Source organism: Leucoraja erinacea, unplaced genomic scaffold, assembly GCF_028641065.1.
Source record: "Leucoraja erinacea ecotype New England unplaced genomic scaffold, Leri_hhj_1 Leri_1095S, whole genome shotgun sequence".
NCBI lineage: Eukaryota > Metazoa > Chordata > Chondrichthyes > Rajiformes > Rajidae > Leucoraja > Leucoraja erinaceus.
The window spans coordinates 17,114-38,652 of NW_026575336.1; the positions used below are offsets into that span (position 1 = coordinate 17,114).

General features: G+C 45.4%; 1 protein-coding gene and 1 pseudogene across 2 annotated transcripts; one reads left to right on the forward strand and one right to left on the reverse strand.

Annotated features, from left to right (window-relative positions):
• Positions 1 to 398: 398 nt before the first annotated feature.
• LOC129715282 (zinc-binding protein A33-like) lies at positions 399 to 10,595 on the reverse strand (annotated as a pseudogene). Its single transcript, XR_008726474.1, has 6 exons — positions 9,820 to 10,595; positions 9,632 to 9,727; positions 5,016 to 5,249; positions 3,782 to 3,804; positions 3,566 to 3,684; positions 399 to 977 (listed from the first exon to the last, which is right to left on the reverse strand). The product of XR_008726474.1 is annotated as a zinc-binding protein A33-like (transcript).
• Positions 10,596 to 14,575: 3,980 nt separating this feature from the next.
• LOC129715284 (uncharacterized) lies at positions 14,576 to 21,036 on the forward strand. Its single transcript, XM_055665146.1, has 3 exons — positions 14,576 to 14,872; positions 17,622 to 17,813; positions 19,844 to 21,036. Exons 1-3 carry the CDS (start codon positions 14,576 to 14,578, stop codon positions 20,123 to 20,125), a joined length of 771 nt encoding a protein of 256 aa, XP_055521121.1. The 3' UTR covers positions 20,126 to 21,036.
• The last annotated feature ends 503 nt before the right edge of the window (positions 21,037 to 21,539 follow it).

Below are 21,539 nucleotides of genomic sequence, written 5' to 3' on the forward strand. Positions count from 1 at the left end.
TTGGATGATCAGCCATGATCATATTGAATGGCGGTGCAGGCTTGAAGGGCCGAATGGCCTACTCCTGCACCTATTTTTCTATGTTTTCTATAGTAGCTCCAGCAAAATTATGGGGTGAAATGATTCTCGGAATAGTTTGCATGATACGGTGTTGTGCAATGTGTTGGAGAATTGAGTAACGGACAAGGTGACGCCAGGTGGCAGCCTGTTTGAACTTCCTCATTCGGGAGGAAGTGGATGTACTTGTGGATACAAAGTGTTGGAGTAACTCAACGCTTTGGGTATCATTCTTGGGGGAAACCAGCTGAGTTACTCACTTTGCACTTTGCGAAATTGCTCGCAATTTGTTTAATTTGACGACGTTAAAATTGACTGATCGACAGACAGACAGACAGCTCTGATTTCAGTTGCTGTTTATTTCACTCTTCCCACATTTACATTTTTTTTTACACACCCGGAGCGGAACCGGAGCAGATTCTCAGCCAGTTTTTCCATCCCAAGTCCAGAAGAAAGGATAAAGTTTCTCCGTGAATTTATTCCCAGTGAAGGTGTGGAGATGGGACTTGGTGTCCGCGTCGTAAAATGAAACTGTCCCGGACTCGTAACTGAGATAAACTCCCACCCTCCCGGGGATGGGACGGGCGGGGAGAGGGGATGGAGGGGAGGTGAATGCATCAAACCTGTCACCCCACCGCCTGATGCTCCAGACTCCAGTCTCCGGGGTCAGTGTGACCGGTCTCTTCCTCTCCACAGACTCTGCGGCGACTCCCAGACTCCAGTACTGACTCCCCGCCACCTCCACCTCCCAGTAATGTCTCCCCGATGTGAATCCCTCCGATCCCAGCACACACGCCCAGCCTGTAAACCTCTTCCCGGTGTCAGGGAGACTCCTCCGGTCCCGGTCCATCTCACCCTCTTCCGATCCTCAGACACCTCGAGCCGCGCATGCGCTGTTTCCACATCCAGGGTGACGGAGACTGGGGGGAGAAGCAGAGAATCAGAGAGTCCCCGGGGGTCGGGGGGAGACTCGGGCACAGGCGGGCGGACAACTGACACCTTGCCCGGGGTTTCACCCACAACCACATCCGGTGGACAACACACATCTTTCCCAGAGTTTTTATCCAGTGATGGAGAGGTGGAATTTCGTGGGGTGGGGGAGGGTGGACGGGGAGGACGAGTGCGGAGAGTGAGGAGGATTGCGAGATTGCAGTGGGGATGGAGAAATGAAGCGGGCTATTCAGATATGGAGGCAGATATTGAGGATATTGAGGTGAGTGGAAGTTTGAGGTTGTTAAAGAGGAGGTAGAGGTGGTGGGGTGGAGTCACCATGATCATAGTGAATGGTAGGGGGAGACATGAGGGGCCAGATGACCTGCCCCTGTTTCTTTGAGTGGAGGGTGAGAGAGAGGGAGGGGTGGCTTGGACCATGGAAGGAAGCAGAGGTTGAATGATCGGGTGTTGGACAGAATGGGTGGAGACTTGTGGTTGTAGGGTCGCTGAAAGAGGGGATTTGATGTATGTGTACAACTAAGAACACACTGATCTCATTGTGAACCAATATATGAACTTCACTGAGGGACTTGTCAATGTTGTGCATGTAAGGCTGGTCCAGAAAGTGAAGGCAGGTGGGATCCAAGGCGAGCTGGTGAAATGGATCCACAATTGGCTTGGTGGTTGGAGGTAGAAGGTAGCGGTGGAAGGATGAGTTTTCTGCTTGGAGGTCTGTGACTGGTGGAGTGCAGCAGAGATCGGTGCTGCAGCAGGGATATCAAATCAAGAGTGCAGGTTTATCTTGAGAGCAAGGAATTTTAAAGTGGATCTGAGTTGTAAGTTTTCTTTACACTGAGAGTGGTTGATATCTGGAACATGCTACAGAGGAGGCGGTGGTGAGATCTAATCATTATATTTGAGGCACTTATCTAGGTGAGGTGCAGAAGAATACCAATGTAATCTGGGCAAATCGATTAGTAAAGCTGGGAAATAGGTGGACATGGGCATGATGGGCCGAAGGGCCGGATTCTGTAATGTACAACCATGGCTCTCAGCTCCAAGAGCACTGAATGACTGAGTCTCCACAGCCACCTGTGCAGGGAATTCCAAAGGTTCCCCAGTCTCTGCGTGCAGTAATGTCTCCTTATCTCTGTCCTACATGGTGCAGCCCACATTCTGAGAGGGTGCCCGTTCTCCAGACCCCTCAGACAGGGGAAACATCCTCCCTGCATCCAGCCCACTGAGCCCTGTAAGAACTTTGTGTTTCACTGAGATCTCCTCCTATACACCCGAACACTCGAGTACACTCAATCTAGTCTACTCAAACACAGGCCTAGTCTACTCAATCTCACCCCGCACAGCAAACTCATTGTCCCAGGAACAAGTATTGTTAATCTTTGCTGCATTTCCTCTGTGTCAAGTCTGTAAATTTAATGGTACACAGGAGCATAGGAACACAAGAAAACAGGAGCAGGATTAGGATCCGCTCCTCAGGCTTGCCCCTCCATTCAATGTGATCATGGTTGATCTAAACTGCCACCAATTCCTCTTCTGTGTGAGTTCCCCATAATCTTAAATATTCAATCAATCAAATATTTATTTGTAGCAAAGTTGCACATATCCAACAACTCAGCGTTTCACCACCATCTTGGGCACAACATTCCAGATATTCACTGCCCTCTGAGAGATGCAACTTCTACACACCGCATGAGAGGCCGCTCTGGAAGGTTGGATCTCATGGAATCCGGGGTGAACTAGCCGATGGAATACAACATTTACCTGAAGGTCGCAGACAGAGGATGTTGGTAGAGGGTTGTTTTTCAGACTGGAGACAGATTCCACTGTTGTTCCTTATTTATATACACGATTGGGTGTGTATGTAGGTTGCACGGTTAGTCAGTTTGCAGATGGAACTAAAATTGGTGACATTGTGGAGAGTGAAGAAGGTTATCTGAGAGTAAATGGGATCCCTGTGAACTGGGCCAATGGGCTCAGGAACGGCAGGTGGGATTTATTCATGTGAAGGTGAGGTGATGCACTTTGCTGAGACAAACCAGGGCAGGACATACACAGTAAACGGGGAACTTTATAGAACTGAGAGATCTCGGGCTGCAGGTACACAGTGCCATGGAAGATGCAACAGTGACAGGCAGGGTGGTGAAGAATGTGTTTGTCACTCATGCTTTCATAGGTCAGGATATTAAATACGGCGTTTGACACAATAAGATTGTTAGCAAATTAGAGAGGGTGCAAAAGGATTTATGATAATTTCATCAGGTCTGAAGGGCTGGGTTATAAGGAGACGTTGGACAGGCAGGGTCCATTTGTCTTTGGAGCCCATCCAGGTGTTTTTATAGATGTGTATAAGATCTATATAAGGTCCACAGATAGGGTGAATAGCCACAGTATTTCACCCAAAGCAGGAGTATGAACGTCTGACTCTGTGATGCTTCCCAGCTGATGGGTTTAGTGGTATCTCCAATTTCCCTTCAGTCCACAATACTATTAATGTTTGCATCTAGGTATTGCTTAAAGATATCAGAAACAAGAATAATGGAAAAGGTACAAGCTTTACCTTGCTTGAAGTCATCAGATGTTTCTTTGAATGCTGTGTTGAACGAAACAGGGCAATGAAACTTTTCAATCGGCAAGGCTTCATCTACCACCGACAGTGGTTTGGCTTCATCACGAACCCTGCAAATATTGAACAGCTGGTTACAAACTGAGCATTAGAAATGTTTTAAGGTGTTCCACAAAAACTAACAATGTTTCCGTCAAGGCAATGTCCTACCTTTGCTTGCGACCAGTTTCCTCCTGAAAGAAATAAAACACAAATCTCAATTGACTGAGATGAACCGTCCTCATCCCGACAGCGGGAATTTCACCAAATTTCTACAACCCTCTGATAATTCCCATTTCCCAACTCTTATCACCACTGTCATGCAGAGAGAAAGCGGATATTGTCGCAGAGATGTAGAACGATGGGGGAAAGCACAAGGAATGTTCATGAGAATGACGTCATAACTGAGAGGATGGAACGTAATGAAAAGACTGGGCAGGTCGTGGGATTTCATCTGGAGAAGATGTCAGGAATGATGAGAGAATTTAATATTATCGGTGGATTAAAATAGGTGGGGATGAAATTATATCTCAAATCGAAGGGGAGACTAATAATCAAAGCTGAAATGTAACGTGGTCTTCAATAAATACCGAAAGGAATGCAGTCATGAGAACATGGAACTCACTTGCAATGGAAGGACTGACGCCAACAGCAGAGATAAATTTAAGTGCAAGCGGGATAAACACATTAGGGCTCCTGGAATTTGGGGTAATGTTACCGGGTGTGGAGAGTAGATGGGAGGGATGATGAGTGGAGCAGAAATCTTGACTGGATAGAATGGGCCAAATGGTCTGTCTATGATGTAGAATGGGATGTCATTCTATGGTGAAACAAGGTGGACAAAACAAACAGAGCAAATTCCCTCAAGGTGACCACCCACTGCTGATGGGAACCGGATATAGATGATCAATCTGATGTGTGCGCCACGTTCTAGATTTCAATGTTAATCCCCACTATGTGGTCATGGCTGATCTAGCCCAGGACTGAACTCCTCCTCTTTGCCTCATTTCCATCGATTACAATGCCCCCCATTTTTTTTTAAATGTACCTTCCTCTGGTTTAAATACGTCTAACATGTAAAACCTCTCAGAGTCTCTTGGTTGGAGAATCCCAGATATTCACTGCCCTCTGTCCATTCGTGGTCCTTGGGATCAGATATAGGATCACCTGTCATTGTTCTAAACTCCACATAATACAAACACCTCTCTACATTCTAGCCAGACAGTCCTGAGATCCCATAGATTCAGCAGGAGGACAATTAGTTTCTGAACAACAACAGCTGGAACAGAGGGAACATTTACTCAGTTCCGAATTACTGGTAAATGCAGCATTTATTTCTGAAATGTCACCCACCATTTTGTGACTGGGCACTTTCACTTCACCAAACTGTAGTGTAACCGCTCACCTTCAGAAACACCACACTGTCTTTTTGATCCATCTGTTGCTGCAACTTTAAGAGTTCCTCCTGAATGGAATTTAAATTCTCTTGAATCTTTCCAAGATTTTTCTCCATTGTATTCAGAATCTTCTTCTCTTCCTCCCGGATATCTGCCAGTGTGCGCTGCTCTTTCTCAGTGAGAATCTGGTGCAGTTCAGCATACTGGGATGTGATCTTGGACTGAAGGTTGTGTGATTGTTCCTGTGAAATAAGAGGTGAAGAACAATATTTATTGTGTTTCCTCACGACTTTAACGGTGACATTTGGCTTGTGCAATTTTTATTTGCTTTGGCAATTCAATAGTTTGTCTAAGGTAGACAAAAATGCTGGAGGAACTCAGCGGGTGAGGCAGCATCTATTGAGAGAAGGAATAGGCTACGTTTCAGGTCGAGACCCTTCTTCAGACTTTCAAAGCATTTAGACAGTTTGTCTAAATCAGGGTTGGGGAACCTTTTCATGTTGGAATGCCACATTAAGTTAGCTGTAATCTAATAAGGCCGCATCCAAGAAACTTCAATTAGATATATTTCAAAATGTACATTGTTTTGTAAAAATCTAACTACTATGTACTAACTTCAAGAAAATGAAAACAATTTGTGAATTCTAAAGTTAACTAAACTTTTAATGACTTTGTTATAACTGCTTTTTTTGGGAAAGCATTGAATATTTGGTTGCAACATGGAGGTACGCAGTTTCAGCTGATCTTCTAGATCCGTCATTTGTGACCTTAAGGGTGTCTTGGTTTGTATTAGGTAGGAGAATGTAGATTCGCAGAAATAAGTGGTTGAAAAGCAAGAAAGCATTTTTTGTGCATGTTGGGGTATTCTATTGCATTTTTCCATGTTTCAATCGGATATTTCTTAGCGTTAAAAAAGGACTTTAAAATGTCATCTTCTGAGAGCTCAATCAATTCCATATATAGTTCTTTAGGAGCCTTGGAGACATAGAAACATAGAAATTAGGTGCAGGAGTAGGCCATTCGGCCCTTCGAGCCTGCACCGCCATTCAATATGATCATGGCTGATCATCCAACTCAGTATCCTATACCTGCCTTCTCTCCATACTCCCTGATCCCTATAGCCACAACGGTATCATAACGGAGACATCAACAGTAAGGTTGAAATGCTAATTTGAGTGTGATGTCATGATTCTCAAAGTCAGTGAACCTTTCATTGTATTCTTTAATTAATACGTTTATAACAGCTGCGTATTCTTCAAATAATTTGCATGAAACCTCCTGCTCATCGATGACCTTCACTAACTGGGGAAAATGTTTATCCGAAATTTCATTTTGAAGAAGAGTTTTGAAAAAATATAGCTTTTTTTCAAAATGCTTGGATTTTTTTTTGCCACATATCATATATAGACATAGTTTTACCTTGCAAAGAAACATTCAAATCATTTTGCTTTGACATGATATCACAGGGAAATGCGGTATTTCTATAGAAATCTTCTTTCAATAATTCACATTGCTGATTCTGTTCTTCATGAAATTTAACTACCTGTTCTCGCAAAGATAAAAATGTTGCTAACACCTGTCCCTGCGATAGCGAATGCACTTTACAATGATACGGTAAATCCACAGTGAATGCCTCATCGTCCAACTTTAGCATATTACGAAACTGACGATGCCGTGTTGCATTTGCACGAATATAGTTAACAATACTTATAACTTGTTGCAAAGTGTCACTTAAAATAGTAGATTTAGCACAGAGATTTTGCTGATGCAAGATACAATGAAATGAAATTAGAGCATCTGGATCTGATAATACCTTTTTTATCTGTGTAATAAACCCTTCACATTTTCCTGTCATGGAAGGTCTGTACATACACTCACTAAATTAACCAAATCCAGTCCAACTTCACGACATTTATCTTGAAAGTTGTTGAAGAAATCTATTCCTCGTGTTCTACCTGTAAGAGTGCCCAAAGCGACTAACTCTTCGTAGCAAAGAAAATCTTCTGTTATGGCCCGAATGAAGTATAAAACCTGCGCCGAGTCAGTAGTATCAGTTGATTCATCCAAAGCGATTGATTAATATATATTTTCCTTTTGGAGTATTGCGTGAAGTTGTTCTGTGACGTTGAGGCCTAATTCATGCTGCTGATCAATGATAGTTCTCCTTGAAAGAGGCAGTTGTTTGCACTGTGAAACCTTATCGGGGTCTAAGCATCCTTCAACTCGACAATGCATTCTTTAATGGTTTTCTACATCGCTAAATGGCTTGCCCCCCCCCCCCCCCCCCCCCCCCCCCCCCCCCCCCCCCCCCCCCCAATACAAGTCGTTTTCAGTAGCATTATTTCCGGGTCTTGCCGCTGCTTGAAATAACTGCCTTTGCTTTTCATCTTTTAATTTCTGCAATGCAACCTTTCGCACCTCACTCTCTAAGTTGAAATATTTGTGGTCCTTAGGAGTGGCATAATGCTGATGAGCATTGGATTTCTTCAATGTTGATATTACAGTATCACAAAGCAAGCAAATCATCTTAACTTGAGCAGGAAGAAGTCAAGTCAAGTCAAGTGAGTTTATTGTCATGTGTAGGTACACAAAAATGCTGGAGAAACTCAGCGGGTGCAGCTTTGCTCCATAGATGCTGCTGCACCCGCTGAGTTTCTCCAGCATTTTTGTGTACCTTCGATTTTCCAGCATCTGCAGTTCCTCTTAAACACTTATTGTGATGTGTCCCTGATAGGACAATGAAATTCTTGCTTTGATAAAATTTCAGTTCACAATCCTCATTAAAAACTTTTTTTTTCTTCCCTCAGCGTTCTCTTGGTTTTTTTTTTACATGATGGGCTGTTAATCAGACAGAATTTAAAAAAATACAGTCGAACAATAACGTTGTTTAACTATTCCCAAATTCAACTTCAAATGTAAAGGCACGTGTACCATTATCAAAAGTTGATAATACTGAAGACTGGATGGCCAGCGAACTCTCCCAGACATTTTCCCTCTGGTCAACCAGCCTCAGGCGGTGGTGGCACCAGTTAGGCAGTGAGGTTAACGTACATTCTAGAGTCGCGTTAGAACTAAATCATGAGCATAACAGCTGATAAAATAGCCCTCATGACTTACTGATGTTTTAATTGTGGCCGTCAGTCGGGGAGGATTATTTAGTTGAATCTTCTTTTACTCTTTGGTATTTTAAATACGTTCATTTTAAGATTAAAATAAAATTAATAAAAGACAAACAAAAACATAATAATAAAAATAAATGGATTTGTTCTACAAAATTTTTGGATTCATCAAAAAAGCCGCACTTATGGCCGCAAATGGTGGCCCCATCCCTGGTCTAAATGATGTCTGCAGAGTTGATATCGTCATGGTATCACCAGTCATCCTGAAGGTAATACATACCCTGCAGCAGGCAGCTAAAGAAAGCGAATTCATGTTTAGCTTTCATTGCCCCTTTCCCAGGATTTCACACCCCGCCATAGGAGCAGGGAAGTTCTACTGCAGTTGTACAGGGTCTTGGTGAGGCCACACCTGGAGTATTGCGTACAGTTTTGGACTCCAAATTTGAGGAAGGACATTATTGCCATAGAGGGAGGAGTGTGCTCAGCCCTTCACCAGACTCATTCTTGTCCTGTTACTGCTGTCAAAGTACAGATCCAAATCCAAATGGATTATTTTTGCTGACGATACCATTTAGAGGAGATTGAGGAGATCATCATATAGAAACTTTGAAAAAATAAGGGGTACAGAGAGAACAATATGCAGACAGCCTGGTTCCAACAATTCAACTTCAAATGTCAAATCAAAAAATAACATTATCAAGATTATTATAAAGATGACTTCAAGCAGATGAGGAAAAACATTTCCCATTTATGAGACGGGAGCTGGTCAACCAGCAGAGCGCGGTGGTGAGCTATGGTTCTCCACAGAGTACAAACATACATTCAGGTCTTGTCCAGTTTCAGAAACTATAAGCATGAGCAAAAAGGCACAGCAGCGAATTTACTTCCTCAGGTGGCTTACAATGATCAATTGTTCCCCCGGATCCTGACCAGTCAGGTACGGGATACTGAGTTTAGTTGAAATCAGCCTGATCATATTTTAAATGGCGCATTTTCAGGCTCGAAGGGCCAGCCAATGGCCTAATTAAAAAACTGCAAAACCATATTAATAAAAATAATGGATTTGTTCTACAAAATTTGGATTCATTCAAAAAGCCGCACTTAATGGCCGCAGGTTCCCCACCCCTGGTCTAAATGCTTCTGAAATGTCGTGAGGGTAATGTTATAACCCATCAATCCTCTACCCCAATACAATTCCCTGCTGCCTATTCCTTTTCACGTGCCCATTAATACCCATTTATCCGTCCATCACCCACTTTCCCAGGGATTATAACAGTCACCGATTGACCATTGAACCAGCGTGTATTGGGGACGTGGAAGGAATCCGACGCGGTCACAGGGAGAAGGCGTGAACCACACGGGCAGCACCCGAGGTCAGGATCGAACCCGCTCACCAGAACTAGGAGACAGCAGCACTACTTGTGTCACTGCGCTGCCCTATTATTACACGCATCACAGGGATCAAATCCACACAAGATCAGGAAATCGAAACTTAAAAGCCTCACCAGAACTCCAGAAATCTTCTGTTTCTGTTGCTGCTCCATTCGCTGGATCTCTGATTTCTTTTTTGTGAGAGACTGGATGGAAGATTTCGCCTGATCCTGGGATTGTGATTGAAAAATCAGAAAATAAAAGTGTTAGATTATAAAGATGGAATTAAACAATGATGCGATCAAAATCGGTTTGCTTTTACCTTGTAGGTTTCAACAGCTTCATCCACCAGCATGAAGCGGTGATCTCTGTGTTCCCGCCCACCTGCACAAATCACACAGATCAGCTTCTTGTCAGTTTCACAAAACAGCTTCAGTTCTTCCTGATGTTCCTCGCACTGAAGTTTACTTTCCTTCTCTGTCCGATTCAGGCTCAGTGTTCGAGCTTTCTCAGACAGTCTCGCCAAGGCCCGATTCACCCTGAGGGTGCGGTCTGTAAACTCCTCTCTACATTCCGGGCAGGAGTTTCTCCCCTCCCTGTCCCAACTCTGTGTGATACAGGAGCGGCAGAAGTTGTGCCCGCACTCCAGTGATACCGGATCGGTGAAGAAATCCAGGCAGATGGGACAAACTATCTCCTCGGTTAAACTCTCGACCTGGTCTTTCGCAGCCATTTTAACCTCCACTTCCTGGTTCAAAACGCATTCCCAATCGCTGAAACTGCTGACGCCCTGCAGTAATTAATTGGAGCGCCGGAGGCTGAAGTTCATGGGATCAAGAGGTGAATGGATAGGGTGAATGCACAGTCTTTTACCCGGAGTAGTGGAGTCGGGAACTAGAGGACACAGGTTTGTGGTGAGAGGTGCAAGATTTAATCGGAACCTGAGGAACAATATTTTCACACAGAAGGTCGTGGGGAAATGGAACAAGCTGCCAGAGGAGGTCAGTGGGGCTGGACAACAACGTGTGGGCGGGGTTTAGGACCCGGGGGAGCCCGGAGCTGTGGAACAATCAATGAAAGGGGCGGGGCACGACTGAGGGGAGGCGGAGCTCAGCCCCGTCAATCACAGCCCTGACCAGAAAGCCGATGTCATTTGTAATCAGCTTCGGGTAAATTTCATTCCCTTAAACTAAAGTTTTTCCAGTTAAATGGGTGATTGGAACGTGAGTCTGACCATAAAATGCCAACAAAACAACAGAAAACGTTGTCGGCATTCAGCAGGTCGGGCAGTGTACAGTATATGGAAAGGGAAGGGTTAATATTTCTGAGGTAATATGGAGAAGCAGATTGAACCGCTGCCTCACGGGGCCAGAGACCCGGGTTCGATCCTGACCATGTTCACTGTTCGGAACGTGCACATTCTCCCGGTGACCGCGTGGGTTTCCTCCGGGTGCTCCGGTTTTCTCCCACATTCAAAAGACATGCGGGTTTGTAGGGTAATTGGCCCTCTGTAAATTGCCCCAATATGTTGGGAGTGAACGGGAAGGTGGGATAACAGAGACCAAGTGTTAATTGGTGATCGATGGTCGATGTGGACTCGGTGGGCCGAAGGGCCTACTTCCATGCTGTATCTCTAAAGTAAAGTAAGCTCCACTCTGGTCAGAAAATCAACCTTGCACTGCCGCTCAACAGAGAAAACAAGACGTCATCAATACAGCACAGGAACAGGCCCTTCAACACACAATGTCTAGCTTATGGAAGGACCATTCAGAAGCCTGATAACAGAGGGGAGGAGGCTGTTCCTGAGACTGGTAGTACGCGCTTTCAAGATTCTGTACCTTCTGCCCGACAAGAACAGTGAGAAGAAGGAATGACCGGGGTAGAACAAGTATTTGATTATGTTGGCTGCTTTTCCATGATGAGGGATGATCTTAGAAGAGATGTAAAAAAATCATGAGAGGAACAGATCGGGTAGTCGCACAGAGCCCCTTGCCCAGAGGAGGGGCATCAAGTACCAGAGGACATAGGTTTAAGGTGAGGGTGGAAAGGTTTAATAGAAACCTGAGGGGTAACTTTGTTCACACAATGGGTGGTGGGTGTATGGAATGAGCTGCTGGAGGAGGTATATGAGGCGGGCACTATCGTAACGTTTCAGAAGCATTTAGACAGGTACATTGATAGGACAGGTTAGAGGTATGTGGGCCAAACGCAGGCAGTGCAGGTCGGTTCAAGAATCTAATGGTTGTGGGTAAGGAGCTGAGAATGGGAGCTCTAATGAACCTGTCGGTTTTGTTGACGGCCACATAGAACCAGAACAGTTCCTTCAGCCCACATCAGACTGCAATGCCTCCACCGTATGTGCCTCGACCACCACTCCAGCAGCACGTTCCAGGCACCCATCACCCTGTGTGATAAAACATGCCCCGCACATCTCCTTGAAAGATCCCCCTACTGTGTTAAAATCTATGTCGTCCCGTCATTGACTTTTCCACGCTGGGAAAATAGCCCTGAATCATTCCAAGCCGAGAGCAACCCGGCGAGGGGCAGCCGAGAACGAAGGGGGAGCCGACGCGGGGACCTGGTGCGGCGGGGCCTGGTTCACCGCTGCGGGGAAATATAGACTGTTCCATGAACTTCTCGCAACCTAGTCGGCGCCCACTTTACCGCCCAGGTCAGATCTGTATTTTACCGGATTGCTGGCAAAAACAAGGCATTTCACTGATCCGAGGTACATTGAAACAATAGAGTATGATTGTTTGAGAAAGAACTGCAGATGCTGGAAAAATCGAAGGTAGACAAAAATGCTGGAGAAACTCAGCGGGTGAGGCAGCATCTCTGGAGAGAAGGAATGGGTGACGTTTAGGGTCGAGACCCTTCTTCATTACAGTGCCTGGTATTGAAGTGATGTTATTGTGTCTGGTATTGAAGTGATGTTATCACCCTTCTTCAGACTGGTATGGGGGTGGGGGAGGGGCGGGAAGAAGAAAGGAGGAGGCGGAGACAGTGGGATGTGAGAGAGCTGGGAGACAGCAAGGACTACCTGAAATTGGAGAAGTCAATGTTCATACCGCTGGGGTGCAAACTACGCAAGTGAAATATGAGGTGCTGCTCCTCCAATTTGCGGTGGGACTCACTCTGGCCATGGAGGAGGCGAGGTCTGTATTTTACCGGATTAAATGCAAAAGCAAATAATCCCACAGTCACGAGGTACACGTGACAATAGAGTATAATTGAATCATTGAATTCAAGTTTACACATGAGATTATTAAATAAAAATCGAGCGTATAAGAAGGAACTGCAGATAGACACAAAAAGCTGGAGTAACTCAGCGGGACAAGCATCATCTCTGGAGAGATGGAATGGGTGACGTTTCGGGACTAGACCCCTTCTTCATTGCAGTGTCTGGTATTGAAGTGATGTTATTGTGCAGAGTCTGAGACCAAGCGTAGGCTTGGCGATAGTTTCGCCTCTGGCTGTCTCCTCCTCCTTTTTCCTTTATTCTCCCCGCCCCCTCACCAGTCTGAAGAATTGTTTCGGCCTGAAATGTTGCCCATTTCCTTCGCTGCATAGATGCTGCTGCATCCGCTGAGTTTCTCCAGCATTTTTGTGTACAGACAAATTACAACGTTTGCACGCGTTTTAACGTTTTTCCACGAGTACTCTCTGGAACGATAGGTGATGAATGTACAGAAGTCGAAGTCACCGCATGAATAAATAACACTATTAAATGTACAGATACTGACCATGTGTGAATGAATAGCTTGCACGGTTGTTTTTTTTTGTCTGTCTCTGGGTCTATAACTCAGCGGGACAGGACAGGCATGGAAATAGCCAATGGAGAGGTTGAGAAGGAGTTTCTTCCCAGAGGCCATTCGGACTGTAAACTCCTATCTCACCAGGGACTAACTTTACTGAACGTTTTTTCCTTCCAATATTTAATATGTAAAATAATATGTGTGTGTTTATGATTGTGTTTATAGTTTGTTTGGTTGTTTGTTTGTTTGTCTTTTTGCACAAAGTCCGCGAGCATTGCCACTTTTCATTTCACTGCACATCTCGTATGTGTATGTGACGAATAAACTTGACTTGACTTGACTTGACAAAGATGCTGCTCCTGCTCCTGCTCCAGTATCTCAGGGCAGTCCCAGCTAAAGATCTTATAAGATCTTTGGTCCCAGCAAAGATGCTGATGCTGCTCCTGCTCCAGTATCTCAGGGAAGTCTCAGCATAGATGCTGCTGCTGCTGCTCCTCCAGTATCTCAGGGCAGTCCCAAAGATGCTGCTCCTGCTCCCAGTATCTCAGGGCAGTCCCAGCCAAAGATGCTGCTCCTGTAGTATTCATGGCAGTCTCAGCTAAAGATGCTGCTCCTCCTCCTCCAGTATCTCAGGGCAGTCCCAGCTAAAGATGCTGCTGCTCCTCCTCCAGTATCTCAGGGCAGTCCCAGCTAAAGATGCTGCTGCTCCTCCAGTATCTCAGGGCAGTCCCAGCTAAAGATGCTGCTCCAGTATTTCATGGCAGTCTCTCAGGCTGCTTCTCCTCAGCTAAAGATGCTGCTGCTGCTGCTGCTCCTCCTCCAGTATCTCAGGGCTGTCCCAGCTAAAGATGCTGCTGCTGCTCCTCCAGTATCTCAGGGCTGTCCCAGCTAAAGATGCTGCTCCTCCAGTATCTCAGGGCTGTCCCAGCTAAAGATGCTGCTCCTCCTCCTCCAGTATCTCAGGGCAGTCCCAAAGGACCAGGGACTAACTTTACTGAACGTTTTTCCTTCCAATATTTAATATGTAAAAGAATATGTGTGTGTTTATGATTGTGTTTATAGTTTGTTTGGTTGTTTGTCTTTTTGCACAAAGTCCGCGAGCATTTGCCACTTTTCATTTCACTGCACATCTCGTATGTGTATGTGACGGATAAACTTGACTTGACTTCCCTGGAGAGAAGGGATGGCGCGGGCCAATCACGCGGTCAGCGGGGTGGGGGGGCGGGGCGGTGGTCTGGGCCAAAGATCTTATAGCAAATAGGATCCTTTGCTATAGGATCTTTGGTCTGGGCCGGCCAATCACGCGTCAGTGGGCGGGCCATCATGAACTCAGCCGGCCAATCACGCATACGGGGGCGGATCATAGTGATCTGGACCGACCAATCACGCTTAAGGAGGCGGGCCATCCAGATCTGGACCGACCAATCACGCGTCAGGTGGCGGGACATCGTGATCTGGACCGGCCAATCACACGTCAGTGGGCGGGCCGGTGATGTCAGAGAGAACAAAGGATTTTGTGAATGGAGCTTTAACTGGAGCGCGCTCATGAGTGACGGCAGGTTAACGAGGCAGTGTTTACGAGGCCTGTCCCACCAGTATGCGACTGACTCCATGCGGCAGGTGAATGTTATTTGTTTCAGAAGGAACTGCAGATGCTGGAAAATCAAAGGTAGACAAAAATGCTGGAGAAACGCAGCGGGTGCAGCAGTATCTAGGCAGCGAAGGAAATGGGCAACGTTTCAGGCCGAAACCCTTCTTCAGACTGGTGGGGGGCGGGGTGAAGAAAGGAAAAAGCAGGAGGAGACAGCCTGAGGGCTGAAGGAGAGGTAGGAAGGGGAGGAGACAGCAAGGGCTAACAAAATTGGGAGAATTCAATGTGCATGCCCCCATCTAGCAGGTTAGTCGGGAAATGGTGTTGGGTAAATTGAATGGATTAAAGGCCGATAAATCCCCAGGGCCAGATAGGCAGAAATAGTGGATGCATTAGTAATAATCTTTCAAAACTCTTTAGATTCTGGAGTAGTCCCTGAGGATTGGCGGGTAGCAAACGTAACCCCACTTTTTAAGAAGGGAGGGAGAGAGAAAACGGGGAATTACAGACCAGTTAGTCTAACATCGGTAGTGGGGAAACTGCTAGAGTCAGTTATTAAAGATGGGATAGCAGCACATTTGGAAAGTGGTGAAATCATTGGACAAAGTCAGCATGGATTTACGAAAGGTAAATCATGTCTGACGAATCTTATAGAATTTTTCGAGGATGTAACTAGTAGCGTGGATAGGGAAGAACCAGTGGATGTGGTGTATCTGGACTTCCAGAAGGCTTTCGACAAGGTCCCACATAAGAGATTAGTATACAAACTTAAAGCACACGGCATTGTGGGTTCAGTATTGATGTGGATAGAGAACTGGCTGGCAAACAGGAAGCAAAGAGTAGGAGTAAACGGGTCCTTTTCACAATGGCAGGCAGTGACTAGTGGGGTACCGCAAGGCTCAGTGCTGGGACCCCAGCTATTTACAATATATATTAATGATCTGGATGAGGGAATTGAAGGCAATATCTCCAAGTTTGCGGATGACACTAAGCTGGGGGGCAGTGTTAGCTGTGAGGAGGATGCTAGGAGACTGCAAGGTGACTTGGATAGGCTGGGTGAGTGGGCAAATGTTTGGCAGATGCAGTATAATGTGGATAAATGTGGGGTTATCCATTTTGGTGGCAAAAACAGGAAAGCAGACTATTATCTAAATGGTGGCCGATTAGGAAAAGGGGAGATGCAGCGAGACCTGGGTGTCATGGTACATCAGTCATTGAAAGTAGGCATGCAGGTGCAGCAGGCAGTGAAGAAAGCGAATGGTATGTTAGCTTTCATAGCAAAAGGATTTGAGTATAGGAGCAGGGAGGTTCTACTGCAGTTGTACAGGGTCTCGGTGAGACCACACATGGAGTATCGTGTACAGTTTTGGTCTCCAAATCTGAGGAAGGACATTATTGCCATAGAGGGAGTGCAGAGAAGGTTCACCAGACTGATTCCTGGGATATCAGGACTGTCTTATGAAGAAAGACTGGATAAACTTGGTTTATACGCTCTAGAGTTTAGGAGATTGAGAGGGGATCTTATAGAAACTTACAAAATTCTTAAGGGGTTGGACAGGCTAGATGCAGGAAGATTGTTCGCGATGTTGGGGAAGTCCAGGACAAGGGGTCACAGCTTAAGGATAAGGGGGAAATCCTTTAAAAGATGAGAAGAACTTTTTTCACACAGAGAGTGGTGAATCTCTGGAACTCTCTGCCACAGAAGGTAGTTGAGGCCAGCTCATTGGCTATATTTAAGAGGGAGTTAGATGTGGCCCATGTGGCTAAGGGGATCAGAGGTTATGGAGAGAAGGCAGGTACGGGATACTGAGTTGGATGATCAGCCATGATCATATTGAATGGCGGTGCAGGCTCGAAGGGCCGAATGGCCTACACCTAATTTCTATGTTTCTATGTTACAAATTTTTGAGATTTTAAAAATCGAGTTTGCAATTTATTCCATCAGATAAAGCATGAAAATAAGTTTAATTTGTCACCTAATTCACTTTCATATCTTCAATATTAAAAAAAGTTATAGAAACATAGACATAGAAACATAGAAAATAGGTGCAGGAGTAGGCCATTCGGCCCTTCGAGCCTGCACCGTCATTCGATATGATCATGTCTGATCATCCAACTCAGTATCCCATCCCTGTCTTCTCTCCATACCCCTGATCCCTTTAGCCACAAGGGCCATATCTAACTCCCTCTTAAATATAGCCAATGAACTGTGGCCTCAACTACCTTCTGTGGCAGAGGATTCTACAGATTCACCACTCTGTGTAAAAAATGATTTTCTCATCTCAGTCCTAAAACACTTCCCTCTTATCCTTAAACTGTGACCCCCTAGTTCTGGACATCCCCCAACATCGGGAATAATCTTCCTGCATCTAGCCTGTTCAATCCCTTAAGAATTTTGTAAGTTTCTCTAAGAATACTAGACTAAGTGGGACCCGTTGGGTCCCAGCATCACACGGGAGGGCTGGTCACCTACGCAATATTCAACCTCTCCACCAATTCCAATACTGCTCGCCAGTGGGGGTGGGGGGGGGGGCGTCTGTTGTGCTGGTATGGGGGTTGAGGGCTGAAGGTACTGGTTTCCATAGGGCTAGTATAGACATTGTGGGCCATATGGATGCTTGGGCAGGCATCCAACTGATGCAACGATTTTAAAAGCCAAGCCAAGGCAAACAATTGGGCTACAGCCCCCCGACAACCAAAATTCATCTGGTGAACACAAACTTGTTAAAAAAAGTAGAGGCAAACAATGTCCTCATCTTCAAACACTCTTCTCCTCAGACGGCCAAAGGTTGTGCAGGTGCACTGAAGCCGCTGGTGAATTTCACCATCAATGTCTGCCTTCCTCTGGGAAGAGGAGCGCCGGCCACAGGACCCGAGGGTCACCATCGTTACGACCGTTTAAAGGAAGGAGACAAATCCACCCGCGGAAACTATGGAGGGTTCTTCTCCCGCTCTCTACCACAGGGAGGGGTCAGTTACACATTAAACTGTCCTGAATATAGATGAAAGCGGAGAGTAGCGCTTGGGACAATATAAGGCAGGATAAAGAGCTGGGAAAAACTGCAGAGTAGATTCACGAAGATGGTGCCAGGATTTGAGGGCCAGAGCGAAAGGGAGTGGTTGGGCAGGGAAGGATTTGTTAATTGAATCTATTGAACATTGGAAAATGATCACCAATGCGTCCACTATTTCTAGAGCCACCTCCCTGAGGACCCTGGGATGCAGACCATCAGGCCCAGGGGATTAATCATCCTTCAGTTCCTTCAGCCTACCCAATACTATTTCTCGCCTAATGAAAATGTATTTCAGTTCCTCTACCCCCTTAGATCCTCTGTCCTCCAGTACATCTGGGAGATTGTTTGTGTCTTCCTTAGTGAAGATAGATCCGAAGTACCTATTCAACTCTTCTGCCATTTCTTTGTTGCCCATAATAATTTCACCCCTGTCTGCCTTCAAGGGACCCACATTTGACTTTGCTACTCTTTTACCCTTAACATATCTAAAGACGCTTTTACTGTCCTTCTTTATATTCCTGGCCAGCTTCCCTTCGTACTTCATCTTTTCAGCCTGTATTGCCCGTTTTGTTTCCTTCTGTTGTCCTATGAAAGTTTCCCAATCCTCTGGCTTCCGGCTACTCTTTGCTGTGTTATACATCTTTTCTTTTAGTTTTATTCTATCCCTAACTTCTCTTGTCAGCCACGGTTGCCTCCTACTCCCCTTAGATTCTTTCTTCCTTTTTGGAATGAAATGATCCTGCATCTTCCGGATTATGCCCAGAAATTCCTGCCATTGCTGTTCCACCGTCATTCCTGCTAGGATCCCTTTCCAGTCTACCTTGGCCAGCTCCCCTCTCATGCCTTCATAGCCCCCCTCTTATACTTCTCCTTCTTCTCTTTATTTTTATACTGTCCTTGACTTCCCTTGTCAGTCCATTGCTCCCCTTCAAATCTCTCTTCCCCTTTGGAACATAGCTTTTAAGGCATATATTCGTGGACAAATTATTTCATACTCCGCGGGATCTAAAAAACAACTAAAAATGAAACACGTATATTGGCTGATGAGATTAAAGAAATTGATTAAAAATATTCAATAGCTCCTAGTCTAGAGCTCTATAAGAATAGAGTTGAACTTCAACTGAGAAATGAGTTGTTATTAGTAGCACCGATTGAGAATCAGCTACTTAAAACCAAAAGTCAATTTTATATACATGGTGATAAATCTGGCAAACTACTCGCCAATCAGTCGAAAGCTGTGTCAGCCAAACATCAGATTATTAAAGTGAGTAAACGGGATGGTACATTGACTGTAGACCATGATGAAATTAATAAATCCTTCCAGGAATTTTATACTTCCCAATACCAATCAGAATTTCCTATGGATTCCAATATAATGCATGAGTTTTTTTTAACATAGAAACATAGAAACTAGGTGCAGGAGTAGAGGCCATTCAGCCCTTCGAGCCTGCACCGCCATTCAATATGATCATGGCTGATCATCCATCTCAGTATCCCGTACCTGCCTTCTCTCCATACCCCCTGATCCCCTTAGCCACAAGGGCCACATCTAACTCCCTCTTAAATATAGCCAATGAACTGGCCTCAACTACCATCTGTAGCAGAGAATTCCAGAGATTTACCAATGTGTGAAAAATGTTTTTCTCATCTCAGTCCTAAACGATTTCCCCCTTATCCTTAAACTGTGACCCCTTGTTCTGGACTTCCCCAACATCGGGAACAATCTTCCTGCATCTAGCCTGTCCCTTAAGAATTTGTTCAAGAAGGAACTGCAGATGCTGGAAAATCGAAGGAACACAAAAAAGCTGGAGAAACTCACCGGGTGCAGCAGCATCTATGGAGCGAAGGAAATAGGCAGCGTTTCAGGCCGAAACACTTCTAGAATTTTGTGAGTTTCTATAAGATCCCCCTCAATCTTCTAAATTCTAGCCAGTGAGACTATTCCCTAGATCCTTTCATTCACTATCTCCCTATTTGGATCCACAGCCTCGGAAGGCCATCCCAGCTGAGAAGGATGTGGTGAAGAGGCTTCTGCTGTTTCTGCTCTCCATTGTTGCTCTGCAGGTCTACCTCACGCCAGTGGCCCACCTGGATGAGCGATTGCCGGCCCCTGAGAGACAGGAGTTGGGACTGAAGTGCGAGAGCTTCCTCCACCCTTGGCCACTCTGGATGGGTTATTCTACCACCAGTGCTTTGTGTAACTCACCGCAACGAGTCCAGGTGAATATTACCTGTCCGACCGTCCACCCTTCCCACAGGTGTACCTGAAGGCCCAGTCCTGCAAGTGATCAACAGCAGGAAGAGTTGACTGTCATCTTCAGAATCTACTACCCTCCTCCCATCACAAAGCAATCTTCACAGAGGGAACGTCTCATGAAACTGACAGATGGCTTTTTTGGTTTTGTTTCATTAATTGTCACGTGTAACGAGGTGCCGGGAAAAACTATTATGTTGCGTGCTATCCAGTCGGCGGAAAGACAATACAAGATTACACTCGAGCCGTTTACAGATACATGATAAGGGAATCGTGTTTAGTGCAAAGTAAAGCCAGCAAAGTCCGATCGAGGGAATCCAAGGGTCACCAATGAGGTAGATAGTAGTTCAGGACGGCACCACATCCTGGTTGTGGTAGGATGATTCAGTTGCCTGATAACAGCTGGGAAGAAACTGTCCTTGAATCTGGAGGTGTGCGTTTTCACACCTAGATCTTTAGCCTGATGGGAGATGGGAAAAGAGGGAGTGGCCAGGGTGTGACACATCCTTGATTGTACTGCTGGCCTTGCCGAGGCAGCGTGAGACTTTTGACAATTAAAGGGCCAGTCCCACTTGGGCGTCATTTACACAACATCGTTTATTTGTCAGGACGCCCGACGCGCCCAAAGCGCATGGAGAGACGTGATGGCGTAGGCAGTGACGTGTGGTAGCGCGCGGCGCACCGGGATTTTGGGATTCTCAACATCCTCGCACGCCACCTGCGTGATGCACAAATGATGCCCAGGTGGGACAGGCCCAAAAGGGGTTAGATCCAGCTTCATATCCCAAATACCTGCCTGTTACTTTGGATTTATCGCACTTGGATTTTCCTGAGGTTTGTGTCACATCATAGGGGGAGTGGGTTTCTTAAACCCAAAGGCACCACTGTTATCCAAACTGCTTTAAAATAAAAGCATTCAGCTGGACTTAAGAACAATGTTCGATGTTATTAAAAAAAACTTCACACAATGAAGATATTTGAGAACATAAATCTGGAGAAACTCCGCGGGTCAGACAGCTTCTCTGGAGAAAAGGGTCACAGAATATTTTAGCTGACGTTTTTTACACAAAGAGTGGTGAATCTGTGGAATTCTCTGCCACAGAAGGGGGTATGAAGAAAAGGCAGGGATGGGATACTGAGTTGAATGATCAGCCATGATCATATCGAATGGCAGTGCAGGCTCGAAGGGCCGAATGGTCTACTCCTGCACCTATTTTCTGTTTCTATAAAAGGGAAACAAGAGATATAGATGGTGATAGAGGGAGATATAAAACAAATGAATGAAAGATATGCAAAAAATTAACAATGAGAAAGGGAACAGGCCATGGTTGGAAAAAGGCTGGAAGCCAGAAATATGTTCCCGATGTTGGGGTAGTCCAGAAACAGGTGTCACAGTGTGAGACTAAGTGGTAGTCCATTTAGATCTGA

Bases quoted from the DNA above. Each gene is read 5' to 3' on its own strand.
- LOC129715284 (XM_055665146.1), top strand. From the start codon at position 14,576: ATGAACTCAGCCGGCCAATCACGCATACGGGGGCGGATCATAGTGATC. The intron at 14,873-17,621 runs GTGAATGTTATT...TCTTCTCCTCAG, and splicing joins CGACTGACTCCATGCGGCAG to ACGGCCAAAGGTTGTGCAGG. The intron at 17,814-19,843 runs GTCAGTTACACA...TTGGATCCACAG, and splicing joins GCTCTCTACCACAGGGAGGG to CCTCGGAAGGCCATCCCAGC.